Below are 25,615 nucleotides of genomic sequence, written 5' to 3' on the forward strand. Positions count from 1 at the left end.
ACGAAGCCGTGAAGCTGCTCGCTCTTCTTCATGAGGAACGGGATGGAGTAGTGTCCGCTCATGGAGGGGCTGAGGAGCACCGCCGCCCTCACGCCCAGGGACTCCATGAACCGAGACAGAAGGTCCACGCGGCTCTGGTCCGTCTTCAGGGCCTCGGAGTCCGGAGACTTCCCGTAACCTGCCAGAAGAAAAGGAGGATGAGGAGGAGGAAATGTCCTCCACCAGGTGTGTCCTCCTGACTCCTGGTGAAGGTCTGCCTCCAGGAGGTGCCAGGAGTTCAAACACCCACAACCACTACTAGACAGAGTGTGTGTGTGTGTGTGTGTGTGTGTGTGTGTACCAGGCAGGTCCAGGGCCAGGGCCTGGTATCCATGGGTGGCCAGCAGGGCCATGGTCCCCAGCTCCTCCCAGGTCTTGGAGGAGAAGGCCTGGCCATGCAGGAGGACCACCTGCAACCTGCAGGAGGAGGCAAACCCACCAATCAATCAATACACTAATCAATGAACCAATCAATTGACAATCAGTTAATCAAATCAACCAACCAACCAATTGATCAATCAATCAATCAAATGATCATCCAACCAAACAATCAATGAACCAATCGATCAGCCAATCCACCAATCAATCAACCATCCGATCAATCAATCCACTAATCAATCATTCAACCCGCCTATCAATCGGCCGATCGACAAATCAATCAACCAACCGAGCAATTGATCAAATCAGGAGCCAATCCACCACTCAATCAATCAATCAATTATCCAACCAATCTATCCATCAATTAACCAAACCATCAATCAATCCATCAATCAACGAGTTGATCTATCAGCCAATCAATCAACCAGTTAATAAATCGACCGGCACTCAACCAACCAACCAAGCAATCGATCAGTCAATCAACTAGTTAATCAATCAACCGAAAAATTGACCCATTGATCAACCGACCAATCAATCGATCAATCAACCAGTTAATCAATCAACGGACCAATCAATCCATCAATCAACCAGTTGATCTCTCAGCCAATCAAACAACCAGTTAATAAATCGTCCAGAACAATCCATCACCCAACCAAGAAATCAATCAATCAATCAACCAGTTCATCGATCAACCGACCAATCGATCAACCAGTTAATCGATCAACCGACCAATCGATCCATCAATCAACCGACCAATCAATCAATCCATCAATCAACCAGTTGATCCATCAGCCAATCAATCAACCAGTTAATAAATCAACCAACCAGGCAATCGATCAACCAGTTAATCAATCAACCAACCGATCGATCCATCAATCAACCGACCAATCAATCAACCAGTTGATCCATCAGCCAATCAATCAACCAGTTAATAAATCAATCAACCAGGCAATCCATCAATTGATCAACCAGTTAATTGATCAACCGACCAATCGATCAACCAGTTAATCAATCAACTGACCAATCGATCCATCGATCAACCGACCAATCACTCAATCAATCCATCAATCAACCAGTTGATCTATCAGCCAATCAATCAACCAGTTAATAAATCGACCGACCAATCGATCCATCAATCAACCGACCAATCAATCAACCAGTCGATCTATCAGCCGATCAATCCAGCAGTTAATAAATCGACCGACCAATGGATCCATCGATCAACCCACCAATCAATCAACCAGTGGATCTATCAGCCGATCGATCGAGCAGTTAATCAGTCAACCAATCAATCGATCTCCGGTGTCACCTGACCTGGGCAGGATCTGCCTTCCGGCGGCGTCCACCGGCAGCGCCTCCCGGAAGAAGAGCGGCGGGTCCCCGGGCAGGTGTCCGGTGCGGACGCTCACGTTCCCGGCGTTGGCGGCCGGCGTGAGCCCCGGCCGGCGCGCCTCCTGCGGCGGCTCTGCGGCGCCCCGGCGGAGGGCCGGCAGCAGCAGGTAGAGCAGCACGGTGAGCAGCAGCACCAGGCCCGGGAGCAGCAGGCGGGGCCGCGGGGGGGTCATGAGGTCCGGCTGGGGGGTTCTGGGGGACGACCGGAGGAACCCGGAGCACCGGGGACACACAACGACAACGGTTATTCGCGGCCACATCGCCGCGTCTCTCCTCCGCGGAACCGGACTACTTTCTCTCTCTCATCGGGGAAACGAAGCCCGGAATCCCGGTACCGGGACGCGTCCGCGACACCGACAACCGGACCGGAGAAAGGCGTCAGACGTACCGACACGGAGCGGGGAAACCGGGTCGTTCACCGACAACACCGCCGCATCTTCACGTCCTCCGCCGGGGGGAGGGGGAGCCGCCGGACCGGACCGGAACCGGGTGTCGGATCGACGGTACCGGGGGAAGGGGGGAGGGGATTCACCGAGCCGAAGTGGAGCGAACCAGTCTGTGCTGACGTCACTTCCGCGAGAAGATCGCGAGATTTGCATGCGAGCAAACAGGAAGTAAACAGGAACGAAGGAAGGACGCGGTGTTTGTAATACGAATTTTATTTTAATAATAAGAATAAAAAGCACCGGTTCGGCGGAGTGGAACTCATCACGAGGGAAAACTTTTTTATTATCGATAAAATAAATGGAGCAGCCTCCGGAAGGTTCACCTCCTCGTACCTCCGAAACCCTCAGAGAAGAATCGAGCAGGATCGGTTCTTCATTGGTAGAACCTCTGGTACCTCTGGTTTGCGTACAGACACACTCGCTCACACACACACACACACAAAGTGCAGTTGTTGTTGGACACATGGTTGGACAAGGGGGGGGCGCCACTCCCCGGACACCTGGATGACGCCGCAGCAATTCGGACAGGAAGCAGAGAAAAAGAAATAAAGATGTCTTACGTGTACCGACCGGCGAGTCGGGTCAAACAGAAACCATGATCGGCGCTGGTGTAACCGGTTGGTAAAACCGGCTGGTGCTCCTGGTCGCTACAGCTAGTCGGCGCACCTAGCTGGTACGACTAATTGGTGCACTTGGTTGCTACTCCTGGCTCGTGCAGGTTTTTGGTACAGCTAGTTGGGGAATCTGGTCGCTACACCTGGCAGGTGCAGTTGGTTGGTACACTTGACAGGTGTACCTAGCTGCTAAAGCTAGTTGATGCACTTGGCTAGTACAACGAGTTGGTGCAACGAGTTGGTATGCATCGCAGGTGCGCCTGGTTGCTACAACTAGTTGGAAGATCTCGGAGGTACAACTGGTTGGCACACCTGGCAGGTACAGTGAGTTGGTGCACCTGGTTGCTAAAGCTAGGTCACGTACTTATTTGGTACACCGCAGAGGTACACCTGGCAGTGGACTCAATTTCACTGGTTTTACCACAGATCCATGATTGGTCCTTTTCACGGCGAAAAGCCCCGAAACCGGCTCACTGTCGCTGACTAAGAAAAGGAAAACCCCAGAAGGCACATGGATCTGCTGTCAGTGCTAAAAAACTAGCTGAAAGGCAGAAGTTGTAGTCGTGGCTGAGAAGGTCAGAAGTGACTTCTGCTGAAACAAGTGCTAATAAGGAAGCACAAACAGCGGGGGTACATGATGTCCTCATGTGGAAGCGGAGTAATACGAGGCCCGGGCGGAGGGCCGGCATCGGAGGCGCGTGACTCCAGCTAGCCTCCGTTAACAAGTACCGCCGTTCTTGCCACCCCAACCGTTTCCGTACCCTCCCGAACCAGATCCGGCCCCCTTCGGGTCCCCTCAGTGCAGCAGGGCGAGGAGTCCCAGCGGTAGCAGGAAGCACAGGGGCCAGACTACCAGGACAGAGGAGGCCCTATTCTGACCGCCTCCTCGCCGGGCGCAGGCGTCACCTTGGTAGCCGCGATAGCACTGGCACCGGAAGTGAGCGCGGAGCAGAGCCAGCTCCGCCTTGCCGGGCTCGCCGGCGACCTCCAGCCGGCCTCCCCTGCTGCCGATGCTGTGGGTGGAGGGGCTGAGGTGCAGGTAGGCCTCGGTGTCGGGTTGCTTGCGCAAGCAGCGGCCGCGGGAGCCGCATAGCGCACGACTGCACTGCTGCGCCGCCGTGGACACGTTGAGGAGGTACCGGCCCAGTGGACCCTCCAGGTACTCGTTGAGTTTGGAGCAGCTGGACTGTGGACACACACACACACACATGTTAGTGAGCAGCCGGCGCTGGGGTAACGTGCACACTCGCAGGAGGGAGTGCACTCACGCTGCTGCTGGTGTAGGACGAGTCACCCCAGAAGATCAATCCTGCAGCTCCCAGGGCAACGCTCTCCCCGATGGTGGAGACCAGATCTGTCTGTGGACACACACATCCTGGTTTAGAAAGGGTTACAAGAAGGGAACTGGTTGGCAGACGATTGGTGAAAGTTAGCTGAGGCGGATGATTGGCTGTGGGCTAGTTGGAGGCACATGATTGGCTGGTAATTAGACGGAGACGGGTGATTGGCTCTGGGTTAGCTGATGGCAGATGATTGGTGAAAGTTAGCTGAGGTGCCGCAAGTTATCTGAGGCGGATGATTGGCTGTGGGCTAGTTGGAGGTAATTAAACAGAGGCATGTGATTGGCTGTGGGTTAGCTGGAGGCAGCTGATTGGCCGATAGTTAGCTGAGGCACCGCAAGTTAGGCAGATGATTGGCTATGGGCTAGTTGGAGGTAGCTAACTGGCTGTTCGTGAGACAGAGGCAGGTGATTGGCTGCCGGCTTGTTGGAGGCACATGATCAGCTGGCAATTAGACAGAGGCAGATGATTGGCTGTGGGTTAGATGGAGACAGCTGATAGGTGAAAGTTAGCTGAGGCGCCGCAAGTTAGCTGAGGCGGATGATTGGCTGTGGGCTAGTTGGAGGCACATGATTGGCTGGTAATTAGACAGAGGTGGGTGAGTAGCTCTGGGTTAACTGGAGGCAGCTGATTGGCCGATAGTTAGCTGAGGCACCGCAAGTTAGGCATATGATTGGCTATGGGCTAGTTGGAGGTAGCTAACTGGCTGTGGGTGAGACAGAGGGTGAGATGGAGGCAGGTGATTGGTGAAAGTTAGCTGAGGCACCGCAAGTTAGCTGAGGTAGATGATTGGCTGTGGGCTAGTTGGAGACACGTGATTGGCTAGTAATTAGACGGACACATGTGATTGGCTGTGGGTTAAATGGAGGCAGCTGATTGGCCAAAAGGTAGCTGAGGCAACACAAGTTAGCTGAGGCGGATGATTGGCTGTGGGCTAGTAGACACATGATTGGCTGGTAATTAGACGGAGGCGGGTGATTGGCTGTGGGTTAGATGGAGACAGCTGATTGGCCGATAGTTAGCTGAGGCACCCCGAGTTAGGCAGATAATTGGCTATGGGCTAGTTGGAGGTAGCTAACTGGCTGTGGGTGAGACAGAGGCACGTGATTGGCTGTGGGTGAGACGGGGGCAGGTGATTGGCTGTCAGCTAGTTGGAGGCACATGATTGGCTGGTAATCAGACAAAGGCAGATGATGGGCTATGGGCTAGTTGATTGGCTGGTAATGAGACGGAGGCAGGTGATTGGGTTTGGGTTAGCTGGATGCAGCTGATTGGCCAAAAGTTAGCCGAGGCACCGCAAGTTAGCCAGATGTTTGGCGATGGGCTCGTTGGAGGCAGGGGACTGGCTGCGGGTTACATGATTGGCTGTGGGTTAGACCAAGGCAAGGGATTGGCTGTTAGTTAGATGGTGGCAGATGATGGTCTGTGGACCAGAGGGAGGAAACTCTTGCCCCGACTTTACGGAACTAAGGTAAATCCAAAGCGTACGTCGATGACAACTAGATACACGAAGGGGCTCGGAAGGAAAAGGACGCTAATCCGGAGTCGGGGGACTCACCTCGGTCAGCAGGGCCATCTGGCCGGTGTACGTGGGCCGGGTGTAGACGAAGACGGGGCGCGCCGGGCCGTCCCCGACCGAGGCCAGGCGCAGCGCCTCCTTCACCCTGTTGCGGACGAAGAGGCGTCCGTGGGCGGTGGAGCTCAGCACGGAGCCCATGTAGACGGAGGGGAAAAGGGCGGTGGACTCGGTCCACAGCCAGTTGAGCTGATCGTTGCGCTCCTCTTCCAGCGCCGGGCAGCGGCCCGTGTAGTTCTTCGGCCCCTTCCTGTAGTCGTGGTTGTAGCAGTCCGGGAACAGGTAGAAGCCCCACAGCTGGTTGGGCCTCAGGTGCTTGGCCAGCTTCAGGGTCTCCAGCATGAAGGTGCCGGCGGACAGCTCGAACTCCACCTGCGCCACCTTAGCCACCCGCTCCCCCGTCCAGCCGGGGTTCTTCTCCGCCACCATCTGCTGGGATTTCCGCCGGTAGACGTCTTTGGCGTCCCAGTTCCTGATCCACAGCGGGCGCCACTCCTCCCAGTCGATCACCGCCAGCCCTTTGGCCCCGGGCTCCCGGATGTACTTCCTCAACCCCTCGGGCATCTTTTCTCGATGCCGGGCGAGGCTGGCGAGCTGCGGGAGGCCGCCGTTCACCGGCGTCCCGTCGCGCTCGTAGTACGGGTACGACCCGAGCCGCTCCTTGTAGAAGATGGTGAGGTTCTGCCGCACGAAGCCCTCGTTGGGCGACGCCACGATGTCGAAGCCGTCCAGGGTCAGCGTCACGCCGTGCCGCGGGCCGCAGTCCTCCGTCGGGGCGTTCCAGACCAGGAGCACCGGGTTCTGGCCGTACAAAGGCCACCTTGTCTGCTTGAGATCCGCGGAGCAGGAGCCGGCCCAGCAGGCCAGGAGGGCCAGCAGCAACCAGGCCGGGCGTCCATCTGGTTGGACCTCCATGGCCCGTCTCTGAGAAGACAAAACATGAACGGGGAGGTGAGCGCTTCTCCTGGACCCCAGCGGGGAGGTCCTGCGTGCGTGAAAAGTAATCAGATTACTCTCATCTGGGTGTCTGACGGGCTGGCGTCATTCGGCGGGTCCAACTTTTCACGAATTCCGGGATCCACCGGGACCCGCCTCGCCGCGGGGCGACCCCGCGAGTGTGTCCGTCGCAAACGCACCTCTCCCGGCTCCCTGCCATGTGGCGAACCGCGGTCACCGTCCGGTCCCGTCCATGTCGAGGACCGGCGGCTCCACGGGACAGGAAGAGAGGGGCGGGGACCGGAAGTGGCCCGGACGACAACAAACCACCGGAACCGACGACACGGAGGGGGGGGGTGCGTTTATTAAGATAATAAAACACGCTTTTTTTTTACCGTGTACGATCCCATCCACCCGTGTATTTAAAACAATTAAGTTATTTTCTAGTCCCCAAGTCCCTTCAAACGACCCGCCGTTATTTTTACGATATAACCGCTCCTCGTTATGTCCACCCGCGCACCCCCGCGGCTGAAGCGAGATGGTTCGGTCCATAACGCTACTCTGCATTTCAGGAAGAGACACTCGTGTTTGTTTGTTTTTCTTTGTTTGTTTTTGTTTTTTTTTCTCTTTTTAAGAAGTTTTTCCAGTGAAGGTACTAAATGAAAATATACAACCGGGTAAACGGTCAAAAAAAACAAAACAAGCCATGATGAAGAAATGCGAATAGCAGCTGGAATTATTATTTTAGGAGGATATGAATGGATAAAGAGGGCAAAGACATCACGGGTGTTTTAAGTAAATAAGGGACGGAGGACAAATCTTGAACTGAAAAAGATGTGTGACCCGGGGCGTCTCTTACCGGTGACCTCGGTCTCCGCGGGGTCGGTTCAGGACGGCGGTCTCGGACCCGGGTCGGTCCGGCTCCTTCCAGAAGCAAAGGGGAAGAAACAGTTTTCCCTCTGAACGCTGATATCACCGCGCAGCATCGACACACCCAGCAGACTCCACCTCTGATCATCACACCCACTGCACAGACCTCTCAGAACCCCATCATATCTCAAAGCATTATTACTCTTATGTCAGCTATTAGCATGTAGCTGTTAGCTCTACCTGCTTTGCATGCCGCTCGAAGCAGAAGGCCGCCTGCGATGGGAATGTTGGTTTCTCCTCCAGAATGCGGTCCAGAACCGCTCCGTGTGGAAAGGGTTGACTTTGGACGCGAGGAGATGAATAATCGTTTATGGAGACGGAAACAGCTTTCTTTCAAAGCGCCGGTTAATGATTACACCTCCTCCACGAGGCGAACGCCGTGTTTACCTTCACGTTTGCGAGATTTACCTTGCCGATGAGGTCCTCGCTCGACGGGTTTTCTTTTTCGCTCCGGCCCGTGACCTCTGCCCTCGGCCCCCCCGCCGTCCGACGCTCCTGAAAACTCCGGTCGCTCTTTAATAAAGACCCCCGGCCGAGATTACGGGGGTAATTGTCGGGGCTTTCTCTGGCTCAGACCGGGTTTCTTTCGCCCGAGGAGGCAATAAAGTGGAGCGGACTTTGGCACGGCAGCGTCTCATCCCTTCGCCACATCTCCAGGCCTGGCGGGAAGCCTCTTTCCATGGGGTCTCTTCACCTTCATCGGTTACTTAAGACCCCGCAAACAAGGGCTTGAATGCGCAATTTCCTTTGCACGTCTCAGCCTGGGAGGGGAAGAACCGCGAGGAAGATACGATTTCTCCACAACGGATTTGAGATAAATCCATCTTCATTGGTTGCAGAAGATTGCCGGCCTCCCACAGCTTCTGCTAATGAAAGTTCTGTCCACGTCTTGTCGTCCAACATCTTCACACGCGTGAGGTTTATAGTCCTCCGACGCCCGGACACGCTCTCCAGTCTTTCACGCGTTGGCGTTTTTTGACGGTAGCCGGGTCGGACGCGGTTCACAAAAGACCAGGACGCCGTTCAGCTTTTTCAAACTGTAATTTAAAAAAAAAACAAAAAAAAAAAACAGCTGTAATAATAAATTAAAAGTGAAACACTGTACGCCGAAGCAGCGGGGGAAACACTTTCTCCACTCGGAGCCGGTGCGGGGAGGGGGTTATAGTCCGGCGTCTCCCAGAGGACATGGTCATCCATGTTGTTTCCGTGCAGAACAAATCACGCGGCGGTGGCTTTCAAAAGAAAAATAACCTCGGATGTGCGGTTACCAGGATCGGGGATGGGATGGGGGGATAATCCCCTCCAACTCCTGCAGTTTGATGAATCATACCTGATAATAATCTGCAGCGACACACTCAGGACGCATCCTAGTCCACACACACACACACACAAACTCTTAACATACACACTTACATGCAGAAAAACCACGTGAAGCGGGTAGGCTCTTTCCAACATGGCGTCCTTTCACGTGTCCTCGCGGCAGACCGCATGCAGAGGCCCCGCACACGCCGCTCCTCGCGGCCCCCTTCACAGCGTCACTACATCCAGAAATGGTGTGTGTGTGTGTGTGTGTGTGTGAAGGTGGTTCCGGCGTCCTTCCGGCGGCGGTGGAACCACAGGACGGAGCGGATACAGCGGTGGGTCGGAGACGCATCAGACCTCACAGAGAACGACGGGGAAATCTACGTGGATGCATGGGTGGTCCAGCCTGATGATTCCCTGTGAGGACACACACACACACACACACACACGGCGGTAAACGAGGGCGGGGGTTCTGGTTCGGGTCCACGAGGCCTGGGAGTCTCACCTGAGGTGTCAAGTTCTTCATGATCCTCCTCAGCTTGGCTTTCTTGCGTCCGTTCTTCGTCACGATTGTCTCTTCGTAGAACTCGTGGGCCAGGTCGCCGTCCTCGTCGAAGTACATGGAGCTGCGGCGGAGGAGACGTCGGGTTAGCGACCAGAGGCCACGCCTGCCGTGCGCGGCCAGACTCCTCCTGGCGACCGGCGGGAAGGTTCTGCTGGCGGACTGGCAATTTATTTAACTGTTAAAAGACGCACCAGGACGGGGCGGATTTTCTGTGAAAGATGATTTTATGGGGGAAACAGGAGGCCGGCCGGTGCATCGGGCGGCACCTTTAACTTTTAGAAATGTAGGTTACCGCACACACACGCGTGGACATGCAGGACTTGTAAGTTTGCAGTGTGATCAGTCCCTGCAGGGCGTTCTCTAACGTGGCCAGCAGCTGCTCGGCGACCGGCGTGAGGAAAAGGCTGCGTTTTTCTTGGAAAGTTTGGCTAAAAATAAAGTCAGGCTTCTTCTAAATATCCCGACGTGCAGCCGGCTGTGACCCAATTCAGAGGTGACTTGACGTTTGCACGCAGCTGGTATGTCAGCTCCGACACTGCGGGCAGAGCTTTTTTACTCCCAAATATCAGGAACAGCTGGAGGAGAAGCGGGGCTCAACCGTCCGCCCAGTCATTCACACCTCCGGGGAACCCCGGGGGAGCTGTCAATCATCCCGCCATTCGCTCTCCAGTCCTTAGGTTTTTGTTTGGGAAGGCGGGGAACACGGAGGCGCCACGTGGAGTGAACGCAGAAGGTCACGTATGAAATGAGGAACCTTCCTGCTGTAAGGTGACGCCGACCTATATTTCTTTATTTGGCTTTCAATCTCTGGCTTTCAGGTCACATAAAACCTGCAGGAAGGTAAATAAAAATCCTACCCACCTTCTCCTGGTGTACACGAAGGGGGTCGCACCGTGGAAACTCCGAGCTCTGGCCAGCGACTGGTCGTTTCCATCCCTGGCTTGGTCCTCGCCGCTCGCCGAGCCGGAAAAAGGCCAAAATCCTTTGGATTTGGAGCCGCTGACACCCATCTTCAGCCACGGCACATTCTTTTCTTGGGCCGCAGGACTCCCCGGGGGTGCTGCAGAGGGACCGGGCCTTCCGGGGCAGGACACCTACGAAGCTATGATTGAAAAAAGCAGTTGAGACAATTTAAAGCACGTACGGCGGATCCTTATGTCCTCAAACTCCCTGACTCACGTTCAGAGGGGGAGGAGATGCTAAAGGGCTAATCGTGGTCCCCTGGGTCTCTTAAAGCCGGGCGAGGGCCGGGGCGCTAATTTACCGAGCTCCTCTTCTATGAAACCATCTTGAGATCTCCATCCAGGAGGCAGAATCCCTCTCTTTGCTTAAGACCTTTATATTTGAGAACGTTTACAGTTAGCGTTAGCCTAGCCCCTCGCTCTGTGTTCTCCCACACCTCCTATCCTGTCTGCAGCCCCCGAACCCTCCATCAATGCATGATAGTGACCTCGCCATTATTTTATCGTCATCTGGACCGTGTAGCTGCAAGGGCTGCTGTTGTGAGATCATCCCTACCAACCCTCTCTTCATCCTGGTCGAGGCAGAAGGTCGCCCACTTGGATGTCCTGCTTGCACCTGGGGGAATGTCGTAGTGTGGTCCAAACCAGTGTCACGATGGCGACACATAAAACAAAAGGCATGACTCGAAAGCACCGTGAAGGTTAAGGATTTTATCTAAAATCCACAATCCGAGAACCGCCAGCAGGCCGGCGAGGCTACATGACGGTGCAGCCGGTGTAGCAGGCATGCTAACATCAAGCTAGCAAAGGGGGTTTCGCTTTACCCGCCGCCGGGGCTGATTTTAACCCCACCGAGCGGTCACGTCGTGACACGCCGGGGGGCGAAGCGTCCCGAACCGGGTGGCGTTTGGGAGCCCCGTCTGGAAAGGGCCAGCTAGCATGAGAAGCTAACGCGGACTCTCGAAGTCTGTCACGGGATAAACACACCGCTCACCCCGCCGGTTGTCTGTACCGGTTTGACGCGTTAACGTTAGGTAACCCCACGCCGTCTGAACCGAACGTTTCGTGGGTTTCCGGTGTGTGACAGCGGCGGCCGGTAGGAGACGTACCTAAAACGGCCCCGGCTCTTTTCCGAAATGGGACGTTTTCCTGGTTTCTTTCTGCGGAGCGGTGTTGTACACGGTGCCGGCGGAGACAGCCAGGTAACGGCGACATATGCTAGCTAGCTATTGTTGTACGTTGCTCTCCCTGAACGCTCTTCTTCACGGCGACTGGCGGAAGGTACTGGCGGCTCTCGGGCGCCACCTATCGGCGCGGAGGTGCAACTGCATTTGACTTGATGATAAACGGGCAGTCCGCAGTTTAACTTTGAGCTTTATAGATAGATAAATATGGAGAGAGACTACTCTAAATCAAATGGTCATCGGAAAACAATACCGTAATAAAATGTCAAAGTTTAATCCTAAAAAGGCCCCTTTCAGGGGCGACAGCTGATCACGTTTTTTAAGCACTTTTATTTTGAAGGGCACCTCGGTGCGCTACCGGAAATACTGCCGGATATAATGTGTGTGATCATTCATGCAAGCTTGATTCTCCTCTGCCTCCTCCTCTTTCGCTATTATCACCTATTATTACCAGGAAATTCAATTCAAATATAATATAATATAATATAATATAATATAATATAATATAAGAATTGCACAGTGAGCAGGATAGATTATATTAATCATTCATTCAGGGACATAAAGCCATTCATACATCATATAGGATGGATGCTCCTCAAGAGCGTCTTGAGGTTTTGAGGAACTGGGCCAGTAGCAGGTCAGCAGCAGGCAGGAAGAGGCTGGACAGGCTGATAAGGAAAGTTCTGGGAACACGGCCTCCGCTCGGTGTGAGGGAGGAGAATGATAGTCAAGCTATTTTATCTGATGGACAACTTGTCCCACCCACTGCGGGACACCAGACAACATGCAACAAGGCTACGTGCAAAAAGACAATGTTATCTCAAGTATGTGCAACCAGTCGGACACAGAGTCTGTAAATATGGGAAAATTTTTGCACGTTGGTGGTTTAAAAACGTCAAACGTCAATCAATACCGTGCACATTCTTGGATGCAAGCAGTTTTCCTTCAGCAAATAAAATCATACACACCCACATGAACAGTCACAGAACAGAAAAAATGTGCCAAATCTCTTACTAAGGCTATTATATGAACCATAATAATATTCAGAATAGCCATATATTATATTTATATCATATTTAAATTGTACTGGCTGGTAGTGATAGGTGATTATAAGTGTAGTATAGCACGGCGCTAAAGAGGACAGGAAGTGTGTTGTGAGAGAAGAGGATGCAGAGGAGATAGTTCACTTCGCAAGCTAGAACTAATGAGCACACACACTATATCCGGTGCTACTTCCTGTAGCAGCCCTTCAAAATAAAAGCTCAAGGTTACACCTCCTACATTCCACGAATGTTTGAGGTGTTTGAGCGAGAACCTGTCTGGCCAGGGTGATGGAAAAAAAGAGAAGGAGCACGCGATCGAAATAACAAGACACGTGACAGATGAGCTTCTTTATTACCTATAAGAATGTGTGAGGTCACAGTTTGCTGCTTGTCACAGTGATCGCGACTGACGCCAGTCTTCCCAGATGGGTCCCAGATCCAGGTCCGGGTCTTAATCCAGTTGGACACCATGAGATGAGCGCTGGGAGACCAAAGAGGTCCGTCACTGTCCGTCGCGGGGGAACCGAGAAGCTGTCGGATCGACTAGCGTGAGACGTTCCTAGCTGAAGCGGTCATCTCCTCAGCTGGTTCTATGGAAAATCCAACTCGCTAAAGTGCTAACGTGGAGTGTAAAAGTATGAATGGAGCGACGAAGTAACCAATGAAGCTTCACATTCATCGGTAGTCATGACTGGACCGGGGTCGTCCTCCGCGGAGGTCCGGGTGGTTCCCTTCGGCGTTTCCGAGCGGACGTTGGGTCCAAATGTGGACGGGGCCTTCAAGTCGGGGCGTTGATCTTCTCCGCGGCTCGCCTCATCACGTCTCTGGCGTGAGCGTAGCGCTTGACGATCTGACGCACGTGCTCCTCCTCCTCGCGCTGAAGGATCCGCAGGAAGTTGCGCAGTTCGGGGAAGCTGAAGGCGTCCCACTGCGGACACGGGAAAAAACCAGACGTGGATACCGGGCAAGCTACGCTGATTAGCTTAGCGCAGGGGATGTGGTTCCTGCGCGGGATGCAGCGGGTGTTCATATCCCCATGCTAAGCTAACTGGGGGGAGTAGCATCTTAAAATAATCGTTCTCCATGAGCCAGCTAGCTCATTAGGCTAATACAGGCTAATGCTAAGGGCGAATTTGTTTATATAAAAACTAGCAACTAGTATGACTCGCGCTAACACTGATTCAAATAAAATGTAATAAATGGGTTAATTGATTATTAGATTAATATTAGATTGATTAATAATTAATTGATTGATTAATTGTGAATACATGAGAATAATACATATATTAGTACATTAAAATGTATCATTAGTTAATTCATTAATTTCTACAGTAATAACATTGATTAAATATTTTTTCGATTAAAAATGTGTTGATTACCTCTACATTATTAAAAATGAATAAATGTTGATAACATATACTGTGATACATTACAATTCTCCCTTTGAGTAATTCATAGTAATATTATTCATAATATAATATAATATAATATAATATAATATAATATAATATAATATAATATAGTATAATGTAATATGATATAATATAATGTAATATAACATAACATAACATAACACAACATAACATAATATTACATTATATTTATTCAAGTTAATTAATTCATTTCTACAATATATCAATTGAATGATTAATTAATTGATGATATATAAATAAAAGTGAATAAATGATGATAACAGATACTTTAAAAACATTATAAATTGAACCCCCCCCCCCCCACTGAGGGGTTTAGAAATTCACAAGTTAGTTAATTATCAGTTAATCATTTTTAGTAAATCCATCCAGATTTAATTTAATTGTGAATTTTAATTCATGATCAAATACGTATTAATTACCGCACCCCTGCTCGTTCTCTTATAATTCCTCAAATTATAAATATAATATTTTGAATATTATTTCTATCATTCAGGATCCATCTCCACTCACGTTCACCTCCCCGGTCTCGTTCTCCTTGAGGACCAGGCTGAGGTTCTTCTCGCTGGGTCCGGCGCTCAGACGCAAACACAAGGGTCGCTCGTCGTCGCCCAGCTTCCTCGTGCAAACTGAAAACACACCCGGCGAATCAAAAACCCCGACGACGGCGGCGGCGGCGGCGGCCGAAAACCCCCCCCCGTCCCCCACCTTGGTTCTGCCTGTCGGTTCGCTCGAACAGCGCGAACTTGGCCGGGTTGTCCACCACCGTGAACTTCTTCAGCAGGGCTTCGATGACCTCCCGAGCTCGCGTGCTGGAGCTGACGTGGAGATGTTTGGCGGCGTCCTTCGGGAGGTAGAAGGAGGTCCGGCGGACCGGCGGACGGCGGTCGCGCCGCGTCCCGCCGGGGCTCGGAGGCGCCGGTAAGGAGACGGGACGCAGAAGCTGGAAGTACACCTTGATGAAGCCGGTGTAGGAGCCGTCCTTGTTCTGGGACGGGCGAGAAGATCTGGGTGAGGGAACGTCCGGGGAGATCTGGAGGAACGAGGCGACGGGACGCACCAACACCATGGAGAGGTTGCTGTTGATCAGAGAGTTGTACTCATGGACCTTCTGGTGGACCTCGGCTGCGCTCAGCTCGTGGTGGTTCCAGTCGGTCTGCTCGTCCTGAGGGAGGGAGCGAGGAGGTGAGGGGGTGAGATGAGAAGGTAAGGAGGTGAGGAGGTGAGGAGGTGAGGTGGTGAGGAGGTGAGGAGGTGAGGAGGTGAGAAGGTGAGGTGGTGAGGAGGTGAGGTGGTGAGGAGGTGAGGAGGTGAGGAGGTGAGGAAGTGAGGAGGTGAGGAGGTGAGGAGGTGAGATGAGAAGGTAAGGAGGTGAGGAGGTGAGGAGGTGAGGAGGTGAGATGAGAAGGTAAGGAGGTGAGGAGGTGAGGAGGTGAGGAGGTGAGATGAGAAGGTAAGGAGGTGAGGAGGTGAGGAGGTGAGGAGGTGAGATGAGAAGGTAAGGAGGTGAGGAGGTGAGGAGGTGAGGAGGTGAGATGAGAAGGTAAGGAGGTGAGGAGGTGAGGAGGTGAGGTGGTGAGGAGGTGAGGAGGTGAGGAGGTGAGGTGGTGAGGAGGTGAGGAGGTGAGGAGGTGAGAAGGTGAGGTGGTGAGGAGGTGAGGTGGTGAGGAGGTGAGGAGGTGAGGAGGTGAGGAAGTGAGGAGGTGAGGAGGTGAGGTGGTGAGGAGGTGAGGAGGTGAGGAGGTGAGATGAGAAGGTAAGGAGGTGAGGAGGTGAGGTGGTGAGGAGGTGAGGAGGTGAGGAGGTGAGAAGGTGAGGTGGTGAGGAGGTGAGGTGGTGAGGAGGTGAGGAGGTGAGGAGGTGAGGAAGTGAGGAGGTGAGGAGGTGAGGTGGTGAGGAGGTGAGGAGGTGAGGAGGTGAGATGAGAAGGTAAGGAGGTGAGGAGGTGAGGAGGTGAGGAGGTGAGGAGGCGAGGAGGCGAGAAGGTGAGGAGGTGAGGAGGTGAGAAGGTGAGGAGGTGAGATGAGGAGGTGAGGAGGTAAGGAGGTGAGATGAGAAGGTAAGGAGGTGAGGAGGTGAGGAGGTGAGGAGGCGAGGAGGCGAGAAGGTGAGGAGGTGAGGAGGTGAGAAGGTGAGGAGGTGAGATGAGGAGGTGAGGAGGTGAGAAGGTGAGGAGGTGAGGAGGTGAGATGAGAAGGTAAGGAGGTGAGGAGGTGAGGAGGTGAGAAGGTGAGGAGGTGAGATGAGGAGGTGAGGAGGTGAGGAGGTGAGATGAGAAGGTAAGGAGGTGAGGAGGTGAGGAGGTGAGATGAGAAGGTAAGGAGGTGAGGAGGTGAGGAGGTGAGGAGGTGAGATGAGAAGGTAAGGAGGTGAGAAGGTGAGGAGGTGAGATGAGAAGGTAAGGAGGTGAGGAGGTGAGGAGGTGAGATGAGAAGGTAAGGACGTGAGGAGGTGAGGAGGTGAGATGAGAAGGTAAGGAGGTGAGGAGGTGAGGAGGTGAGAAGGTGAGGAGGTGAGATGAGGAGGTGAGGATGTGAGATGAGAAGGTAAGGAGGTGAGATGAGGAGGTGAGGAGGTGAGATGAGAAGGTAAGGAGGTGAGATGAGGAGGTGAGGGGGTGAGGAGGTGAGAAGGTGAGAAGGTGAGAAGGTGAGGAGGTGAGATGAGGAGGTGAGGGGGTGAGGAGGTGAGAAGGTGAGGAGGTGAGAAGGTGAGAAGGTGAGGTGAGAAGGTGAGGTGGTGAGGAGGTGAGGTGAGAAGGTGAGGAGGTGAGGAGGTGAGAAGGTGAAGGTTCTCCTCACCACGTTGGTGTCCGTCTCGATGGAGTCGCTCGGCGGCTCGTCTGGAGACCCGGCGCTGCTGCAGCTCAGCTGGATGAAAGATCTGCAGCGCAGGTGACACGTGAAGCTACAGTCTGAGGATGGAGGAGAGAAGGATAGTTGTGACACCATGATCTGCAGAACATCTACACAGAAGGCTGGAGCTCCACCTGCCAGACTCCAACCAGGGAATCTTCACCCATACGCTCCCCAGAAGGTCACTTCAGGTTCAAATGACGGAGCAGATCTGAGCTCCTCCCTGATGGAGGTCTGACGACGCCCTTCCTGCTTCTGTCACAGCACCAGGGAGGACCTCCTCCAGACCTCCTCCAGACCTCCTCCAGATCTTCCTGCTCCTCCTCAGCAGTGGAAAGAACAACAAGAACATCCTGCCTTCTGAGCTGCTCACAGGAACCAGAGAAGACGCCCATATCAGGACCCGACCAGAGGGTAGAGGTAGCTTCAAGCTAACCCCCAAGCTAACTCAGCAAGGGTTGAGTAAGCCTTAGCTAACCTGGAGCAGAGGGTAGAGGTAGCTTCAAGCTAACCCCAAGCTAACTCAGCAAGGGTTGAGTAAGCCTTAGCTAACCTGGAGCAGAGGGTAGAGGTAGCTTCAAGCTAACCCCCAAGCTAACTCAGCAAGGGTTGAGTAAGCCTTAGCTAACGTGGAGCAGAGGGTAGAGGTAGCTTCAAGCTAACCCCCAAGCTAACTCAGCAAGGGTTGAGTAAGCCTTAGCTAACCTGGAGCAGAGGGTAGAGGTAGCTTCAAGCTAACCCCCAAGCTAACTCAGCAAGGGTTGAGTAAGCCTTAGCTAACCTGGAGCAGAGGGTAGAGGTAGCTTCAAGCTAACCCCCAAGCTAACTCAGCAAGGGTTGAGTAAGCCTTAGCTAACGTGGAGCAGAGGGTAGAGGTAGCTTCAAGCTAACCCCCAAGCTAACTCAGCAAGGGTTGAGTAAGCCTTAGCTAACCTAGAGCAGAGGGTAGAGGTAGCTTCAAGCTAACCCCCAAGCTTACTCAGCAAGAGTTGAGTAAGCCCGTGCTAACTTGGAGCGGAGGGTAGAGGTAGCTCCAAGCTAACCCTCAAGCTAACTCAGCAAGGGTTGAGTAAGCCCATGCTAATCTGGAGCAGAGGGTAGAAGTAGCTCCAAGCTAACCCCCAAGCTAACCAAGATAGGGTTGAGCAAGCCTGTGCTAACCTGGAGCAGAGGGTGTAGAGGTAGCTCCAAGCTAACTCTCAAGCTAACTCAGAAAGGGTTGAGCAAGCCCGTGCTAACCTGAAGCAGAGGATAGGGGTAGCTCCAAGCTAACCCTCAAGCTAACTCAGAAAGGGTTGAGTAAGCTTAAGCTAACCTGGACCAGAGGGTAGAGGTAGCTCCAAGCTGACCCCCCAGCTAACTCAGCAAGGTTTGAGTAAGCCCATGCTAATCTGTAGCAGAGGGTAGAGGTAGCTCCAAGCTAACCCCCAAGCTAACTCAGATAGGGTTGAGCAAGCCCGTGCTAACCTGGAGCAGAAGGTGGAGGTAGCCCCAAGCTAACCCCCAAGCTAACCCAGCAAGGGTTGAGTACATCTATGCTAACCTGGAGCAGAGGGTAGAGGTAGCTTCAAGCTAACCCCCAAGCTAACTCAGCAAGGGTTGAGTAAGCCTTAGCTAACCTGGAGCAGAGGGTAGAGGTAGCTTCAAGCTAACCCCCAAGCTAACTCAGCAAGGGTTGAGTAAGCCTTAGCTAACCTGGAGCAGAGGGTAGAGGTAGCTTCAAGCTAACCCCCAAGCTAACTCAGCAAGGGTTGAGTAAGCCTTAGCTAACGTGGAGCAGAGGGTAGAGGTAGCTTCAAGCTAACCCCCAAGCTAACTCAGCAAGGGTTGAGTAAGCCTTAGCTAACCTAGAGCAGAGGGTAGAGGTAGCTTCAAGCTAACCCCCAAGCTTACTCAGCAAGAGTTGAGTAAGCCCGTGCTAACTTGGAGCGGAGGGTAGAGGTAGCTCCAAGCTAACCCTCAAGCTAACTCAGCAAGGGTTGAGTAAGCCCATGCTAATCTGGAGCAGAGGGTAGAAGTAGCTCCAAGCTAACCCCCAAGCTAACTCAGATAGGGTTGAGCAAGCCTGTGCTAACCTGGAGCAGAGGGTGTAGAGGTAGCTCCAAGCTAACTCTCAAGCTAACTCAGAAAGGGTTGAGCAAGCCCGTGCTAACCTGAAGCAGAGGATAGGGGTAGCTCCAAGCTAACCCTCAAGCTAACTCAGAAAGGGTTGAGTAAGCTTAAGCTAACCTGGACCAGAGGGTAGAGGTAGCTCCAAGCTGACCCCCCAGCTAACTCAGCAAGGTTTGAGTAAGCCCATGCTAATCTGTAGCAGAGGGTAGAGGTAGCTCCAAGCTAACCCCCAAGCTAACTCAGATAGGGTTGAGCAAGCCCGTGCTAACCTGGAGCAGAAGGTGGAGGTAGCCCCAAGCTAACCCCCAAGCTAACCCAGCAAGGGTTGAGTACATCTATGCTAACCTGGAGCAGAGGGTGTAAAGGTAGCTCCAAGCTAACCCTAAAGCTAACTCAGAAAGGGTTGAGCAAGCCCGTGCTAACCTGAAGCAGAGGATAGGGGTAGCTCCAAGCTAACCCTCACGCTAACTCAGGGTTGAGTAAGCCTAAGCTAACCTGGAGCAGAGGGTGGAGGTAGCCCCAAGCTAACTTGAAATGAGTGGAGTGAGCCCATGCTAACCTGGAGTTGCGGATGGTAGCAGCCCAAAGCTAACTTGGAGCACACTGTGGAAGTGGCCCCAAGCTAACTCGTAAAGGGTGCTGTGAGCCCGTGCTAACATGGAGTTGCGGTAGTGGCCCAAAGCTAACCTGAAGATGAGAAGAACCCGCCCAGAGGTGTAGAACCCTCCTGGTCCACTTACTGCTGCAGCGCAGGCTGTGCCTTTGCAGCCCCCAGATGAACTCCCCACACAGGTCGCACCAGGTCAGCTGGGCCCGGTTGTTGGGCAGGAAGTGGTGTCCGGCGCCAGGGGCCACCGGCGCCTCGATGTCCACGGTGTCCCCGTGAAGCCGGACCACCTGGGTGTCTCCTGGAGGCGGGGCAGGTGCTGCCAGCTCGATGGGGTCGTCCACACGAAGGTCCTGCAGCTCGATCAACTCGCACCGGGACATCCTGCTCCCGGTCCAGAACCCTCTGTGACTCCCCGGGTTGGGAAAGGATCCCCACCCTGACGGACACAAACAGACGGTAGAGGTGAACCCGCAACGTTCTGGTGTGGCTCTGGTCTGAAGACCGGTCCTCCTGCTGGTGCGGTTCTGGTCCGACCCCTCCTACACTTAAACATGTGCAGTACAAGTCCACTGGTCTGATCCTCTACGACTAGTCTCAATCAATAGCTGACCGGACCAAAACCTGGTACCAGACTGGACCTGATCCTGATACCAGAGTAGACCTGAACCCAGTACTAGCCCAGACCTGAACCTAGTAGCAGACTAGACTTGAGCCTGATACCAGACTGGACATGAACATGGTAAAAGACCAGACTTGTACTCGGGGCCAAACGACACCTGGATCCAAGACCAGACCGTAACCTAGTACCAGACTAGACCCAAATCTGGCACTGGACCGGACCTGAACCTATTACCAGACTGGACCTAAACCGAGTACCGGACCAAACCTCATCCCATTGCCAGACTAGAACTGATTCCGATACCAAAAGAGACCCGTACCTAGTGCCAGCACATACCTGAACCCAGTACCCAAGAACACCTGGACCCAAGACCAGTGCCAGAGTAGAACCGAAGCCGGTACTATACTGTACCATAATAGACCTTGGACTCAGTACCAGACCAGACCTCAAGCAGTACCATACTAGACCTGATTGCGAAACAAGAATGGACCTGAACCTGGTACCTGCACATACCTGAACCCAATACCCAACTACACCTGGACCCAAGATCAGACCTGAACCCAGTACCAAACCAGACCTAAACCTGGAAATAGACTGGACCTGAATCCATTACCATAACAGACCTTGGACCCATTCCCAGACCAGACCTTAACCCAGTGCCAGACTAGAACTGATTCCGATACCAGAAGGGACCTGAACCTGGTACCCAAGTACACCTGGACCCAAGACTAGACCTCAACCCAGTACCAGAGTAAAACTGAACCTGGTATCACACTGGACCTCAACTAGGTACCAGACTAGACCCGGGCTCATTACCAGATCTCGCCTCAAGCAGAACCAGACTAGACCTGAATCCTATACCATTCCGGACCCAAACCTAGTACCTGACCATAACCATGACCCGATAACAGACCGGACCTGGACCCGGTGCCAGACGAGACCTCAACCAAGTACCGGACCAGACCTGAACCCCGGTACTGCAGACCCTGGTGCTGGATCCTGACACTGTTCTGGAGCAGATCGACCCTGATGACAACCAAAGGCGGGGCTTTGTGGGGCAAAACATGAGATTAGACTGGAAACCAAAGAGGGCAGCAGATGTGGGGCAACATGGAGACCATAATCCCACCCAATCCCACAAGTCTGGACCGGGTCAGAGAGAATAACCATAAAAACAACAATAATAATAATAATAATGATAATAATAATCTTCTCATTTGGTCTTTTCCCTTCAGGGTCTCCACAGTGAATCCACCTTCTCCATCTAACCCTCTTCTCTGGATCCTCCTCTCTCACTACGTCCATCAGTCTTCTCTTTGGTCCAATTCTATAATAATATTATATAACACTTATAAAGTAATAATAATAACAGCAATAACAGCAATAATAATGCGATAATAATAGTAATAATAACAACATAACAAAAACAATAATACTACAAATGATAATAATATGACAACAATAATATTGTAACAAAACTACTCATAATAACAATATAACAACAACACTAATAATAATGTAATAATACTAATAATAACAACATAGCAACAACAATAATACTACTAATGATAGAAATATAACAACAATAATAATGTAACGAAACTACTCATAATAACAGTATAACAACAACAATAATAATAATGTAATAATACTACTAATAATAACAACATAACAACAACAACAACAATACTACTAATAATAAGAATATAACAACAATAATAATGTAACAATACTACTAAGATAAGATAAGATAAGATAAGAACAACTTTATTTATCCCGAAGGAAACTGTTGTGCCAGAGTTTCAAGTAAAACATAACAATAATATATAATAGTAGGAAGGAGGAAGAATAAGAAATACAATAAAATATAAAGTGTCAAAGTTAAGGCTATCAAGTGTTTAAAGGTTTTAATAATAGTGTTTTAATAATAACAATATAACAACAACCATTATACTGCTAATGATAGTGATATAACAAAAACAATAATAATGTAGTAATACTGATAATAATAACAATATAACAACAAAAATGATAATGTAATACTACTAATAATAATGAAATAAAAGCTGTTCTCGAATATAGTCCTTTCGGTAGGATTCTTACCCGATGACGTCACACTTTGCCGGACCAATCCGGGGCGTCGGTTTCAGGAGCGGATGGACACGGTGACGTCATACTTTACTTTAGAGACTACTTTCAGTCGAAGTAACGCAAAGTACTCGTTTACTCGAAGTACTCGAGTCGATGATGGAAAAGTAAAAAAAAAGGATCCGAGTACTTCGAAGGAGGCGTTGGATACAAAGCCCAAAAAAACAACAAACAAACAAACAAAAAGCGCCCGCGAGGGTTCGTGCGTGCGCGCGCGCGGCGTGACCTGAATGCGAAACAAGCCGCGCGGTGCTCGCGCGTGCCAAATGGGTCACCGCGCGCCCGCCCCCCCTCGGAAAGACTGGGATGGGGGGGCGTCCGTCACGCGCGCTGCGATTTTTCCCACGCGGCAAGTTCGTTGATGTCCACTTCCTGTTGATGCCTTTGGACGCTTCCGGTTTCTTACCTGCAAAGGCGGTTCCGGTTTCCGCCGGTCCGTCCGGCGCGGGTCGTCGTCGCACCCGGGTCCGCGCATGCACCGTGGCGCGCGGGGATTACTGTCCTAATCCCGGTTGGGGATTAAGCACGCGAACACCGGCGTCCGCGCGCGTCGCAACTCGCACGCTCCTGCTTTTAACTTCCGGAAACGCGCATTCCCTAACCCGCGCGCGCTCCCGATACGCCAATTAGACGGTCAATTAATCGAGAGACCGGCGGAACTTCCGGTCGCTCGTCGATAAACGGTAATCGAATCGCGGACGCGCGCACTTCCGGTGACATGCATGTTCCTTCTGGGTCGTGCACGTGCTCGTGCTCGTGCGTGGCACCCGCGGACTCTCATATGGAGGGGGTGGGTTACCCTCTGTGTTGCGTCACTTCCGGTACCGACCCAGAACGGTTGTGTGCCAACGTGTGCGCGTGCATGTGGAGTTGGCACGGATGGACTTTGGTGGGGGGTGTTGAGTGTGTGTGTGTGTGTGTGTGTGTGTGTGGGACTATGCGTTTGTGTGTGTGTGTGTGTGTGTGTGTTTGTGTGTGTGTGTGTGTGTGACCCGTTTGGCAGGGTTTGTGTCCATGTGGTGGGGCAGCGAGTGTGTGCGTGTATGTTGTGTGTGTGTGTGTGTGTGTGTGTGTGTGTGTGTGTGTGTGTGTGTGTGTGTGTGTCTGTTGTATGGTGGGGTGGTCAGTGTGTGTGCTTTAGTGTGTTTTTGGTGGGGAAGCCAGTATGTGTGAGTGTGTTGTGTGTGTGTGACTATGCTTGTGTTTGTGTTTGTGTGTTTGTATACGTGTAGTGTGTGTGTGTGTGTGTGTGTCCGTTTGGCTGGGAAGCCTGTGTTTTTGTGTGTGTATGTATGTGTGTGGTGGGGGTAGTCAGTGTGTGCATGTATGCTTGTAAATGTGTGTGTGTGTCTGTCCGTATGGTGGGGTAGCCCGAGTGTGTGTGCATGTGGTAATATGTATGTATGTGTGTGTGTGCGTGGTGGGATGGCCAGTGTGTGTGAATATGTGTGTGTGTGTGTGTGTGTGTGTGTGTGTGTGCGCATTTGTCTGTATAGTGGGGTAGTCTGTGTAAATGTGTGTGTTTGTATGTGTGTGTGTGTGTGTGTGTGTGTGTGTGTGTGTGTGTGGCTATGCATGTGTTTGTTAGAGAGTGCATGTATATGTGCGATGGGGGGTGGCATATGTGCAGTATGTGCGTGTGTACGTGTATTGTGTTTGTGTGTGTGTGTGTGTGTATGTGTCTCTGGTGGGGTAGCCAGTGCGTGAATGTTTGTGGGAATATGTGTGTGTTTGTGTAAGTGTGTGTGTCGGGGGGGGGGGGGGAGTGTGTGTCCTGTTTGGCTGGGAAGCCTGTGTTTTTATTTGTGTATGTGTGTGTGTGTGTGTGTCTGTCTGTCTGTATGGTGGGGTAGCCTGTGTGTGAATTTGTGTGTGTGAATATGTGTGTGTGTGTGTGTGTGTGGTAAGGTAGCCAGTGTGTGTGTGTGAATGAATGTGTGCTTGGCAAGCCAGTGTATGTGTATCTATTCGTGTATGAATGTGTGTGTGTGTGTGTGTGTGTGTGTGTGTGTGTGTGTGTGTGTGTGTGTGTGTGTGTGTGTGTGTGTGTGCGGTCACGAGCTTGTTAGCCAGTAATTGGAGCTCAGTGAGCCGGTGAACATGGAATGATTGGAATGACACACAGACGTCATGCAGTCTGGACCTGGACCTGGACCAGGACCAGGACCAGGACCAGGAACTGAACCTGAACTGGATCAGACCTGGTCCGGGACTAGACCGGACCCACATCTGGGCCAGACCCGTAACTAGACCTGACCTGACCTCTTAACAACCCAGACTTGGACTCGACCAGACCGGAATCGGAACCAGACTAGACTGGGCTGGACCTGGACCCGGAACTGTACCGGACCTGGTAACGGATTGGACCTGGAACCAAACTGGACCGCACTGAGAACCAGACCAGGTGGACCGGAGCTTCAAGCAGATCTGACTAGTAAACAAACTGCGCCTGGAACTGGACCCTGCCCGGAACCAGACCAGATCAGACCTGGACCCTAGGCTGGACCTTAACCCGGACTGAGTGATACCATGAGTGTGCTGAAATGTTATAACTAGTGTGTGTGTGTGTGTGTGTGTGTGTGTGTGTGTGTGTGTGTGCGCGCCCCCTCCCAAGGTTCTCCTCCTGCTGTATCTGATGTTGCCGTCAAGTCACGTTCAAATCCTCGCGGAATCTCGTGAAATCACGGAGGCCATTTTATGAGTCTTTACTCCCAAATGAAGTCGGTGGTTGGACTACAAATTTTCAACTTCCGGTTTGAGACCGAAAAGTGGGGTTCCTCAGGGTTCTCCGGGTTCCTCCCACATGCAGGAGGTTCACAGGAGACCCTTCATTGGTCATACGTGTGCATGAGAGGGTAAATATCTTTATTTAACATGTGAATGAGTGAATGTTTAAATGTTTCTCTATGTTATAGTATGCCTTGTTTTTGTAGATCTGCAGATCTTGCTGATATGAAAATAACTAGAACGTTCGCACCGAAGAGCAGTCATTTTTCCGGCGAAAGTAACACCATGTTTACAAACAAAACAAACAAACAAACAAACAAATAATGTTGCAGTGAAGTCCTGTTCAGGAAGAAAAACTTCTGAGGCGTCCACGTCAGCAAGGTCCGTCAAGTTACCGAAACACGCGT

General features: G+C 52.0%; 4 protein-coding genes across 10 annotated transcripts in view; all 4 read right to left on the bottom strand.

Annotated features, from left to right (window-relative positions):
- The window catches only part of abhd14a (abhydrolase domain containing 14A), a 5,191-nt gene extending 2,802 nt beyond the window's left edge, over positions 1–2,389 (bottom strand). Inside the window, exons 1-4 of one of the 2 annotated variants that reach the window (XM_086167760.1) lie at positions 2,198–2,389; positions 1,732–2,001; positions 341–456; positions 1–178 (exon numbers count right to left, since the gene is read on the bottom strand). The exon at positions 1–178 is cut by the window's left edge and continues 58 nt beyond it. In XM_086167760.1, coding sequence (XP_086023886.1) covers positions 1–178; positions 341–456; positions 1,732–1,982 — 545 coding nt within the window. In that variant the 5' untranslated portion in view covers positions 1,983–2,001; positions 2,198–2,389. The other variant, XR_015107740.1, reaches the window with a different exon arrangement.
- A 65-nt stretch (positions 2,390–2,454) lies between these two features.
- Positions 2,455–8,626, bottom strand: hyal2b (hyaluronidase 2b). 4 transcript variants are annotated; one of them, XM_086168242.1, is made up of 6 exons: positions 8,060–8,626; positions 7,832–7,931; positions 7,581–7,645; positions 5,768–6,709; positions 4,138–4,227; positions 2,455–4,055 (listed from the first exon to the last, which is right to left on the bottom strand). In XM_086168242.1, the coding sequence occupies exons 4-6, from the start codon at positions 6,698–6,700 to the stop codon at positions 3,666–3,668; spliced, it is 1,413 nt and encodes a 470-aa protein (XP_086024368.1). In that variant the 5' UTR covers positions 6,701–6,709; positions 7,581–7,645; positions 7,832–7,931; positions 8,060–8,626; the 3' UTR covers positions 2,455–3,665. The 4 variants fall into 4 exon arrangements, with proteins under 4 accessions (XP_086024368.1, XP_086024367.1, XP_086024365.1 ...); XM_086168241.1 differs by having other exon boundaries at positions 7,832–8,626; XM_086168239.1 differs by lacking the exons at positions 7,832–7,931; positions 8,060–8,626 and having other exon boundaries at positions 7,581–7,784.
- A 47-nt stretch (positions 8,627–8,673) lies between these two features.
- tusc2b (tumor suppressor 2, mitochondrial calcium regulator b) lies at positions 8,674–11,743 on the bottom strand. The gene is made up of 4 exons (XM_086168243.1): positions 11,590–11,743; positions 10,380–10,620; positions 9,459–9,579; positions 8,674–9,370 (listed from the first exon to the last, which is right to left on the bottom strand). Exons 2-4 carry the CDS (start codon positions 10,526–10,528, stop codon positions 9,305–9,307), a joined length of 336 nt encoding a protein of 111 aa, XP_086024369.1. The 5' UTR covers positions 10,529–10,620; positions 11,590–11,743; the 3' UTR covers positions 8,674–9,304.
- A 1,301-nt stretch (positions 11,744–13,044) lies between these two features.
- rassf1 (Ras association domain family member 1) lies at positions 13,045–23,188 on the bottom strand. Of its 3 annotated transcripts, none has more exons than XM_086168813.1 (7): positions 22,888–23,188; positions 19,845–20,150; positions 16,939–17,051; positions 15,198–15,302; positions 14,846–15,125; positions 14,651–14,766; positions 13,045–13,635 (listed from the first exon to the last, which is right to left on the bottom strand). In XM_086168813.1, exons 2-7 carry the CDS (start codon positions 20,092–20,094, stop codon positions 13,486–13,488), a joined length of 1,014 nt encoding a protein of 337 aa, XP_086024939.1. In that variant the 5' UTR covers positions 20,095–20,150; positions 22,888–23,188; the 3' UTR covers positions 13,045–13,485. The 3 variants fall into 3 exon arrangements, with proteins under 3 accessions (XP_086024939.1, XP_086024938.1, XP_086024940.1); XM_086168812.1 differs by having other exon boundaries at positions 22,437–23,188; XM_086168814.1 differs by lacking the exon at positions 22,888–23,188 and having other exon boundaries at positions 19,845–21,628.
- Positions 23,189–25,615: the final 2,427 nt, after the last annotated feature.

This window comes from Fistularia commersonii, chromosome 21 (assembly GCF_037954325.1).
Source record: "Fistularia commersonii isolate RoL2024-O1a breed Wild chromosome 21, RoL_Fcom_v1.0, whole genome shotgun sequence".
Lineage (NCBI taxonomy): Eukaryota > Metazoa > Chordata > Actinopteri > Syngnathiformes > Fistulariidae > Fistularia > Fistularia commersonii.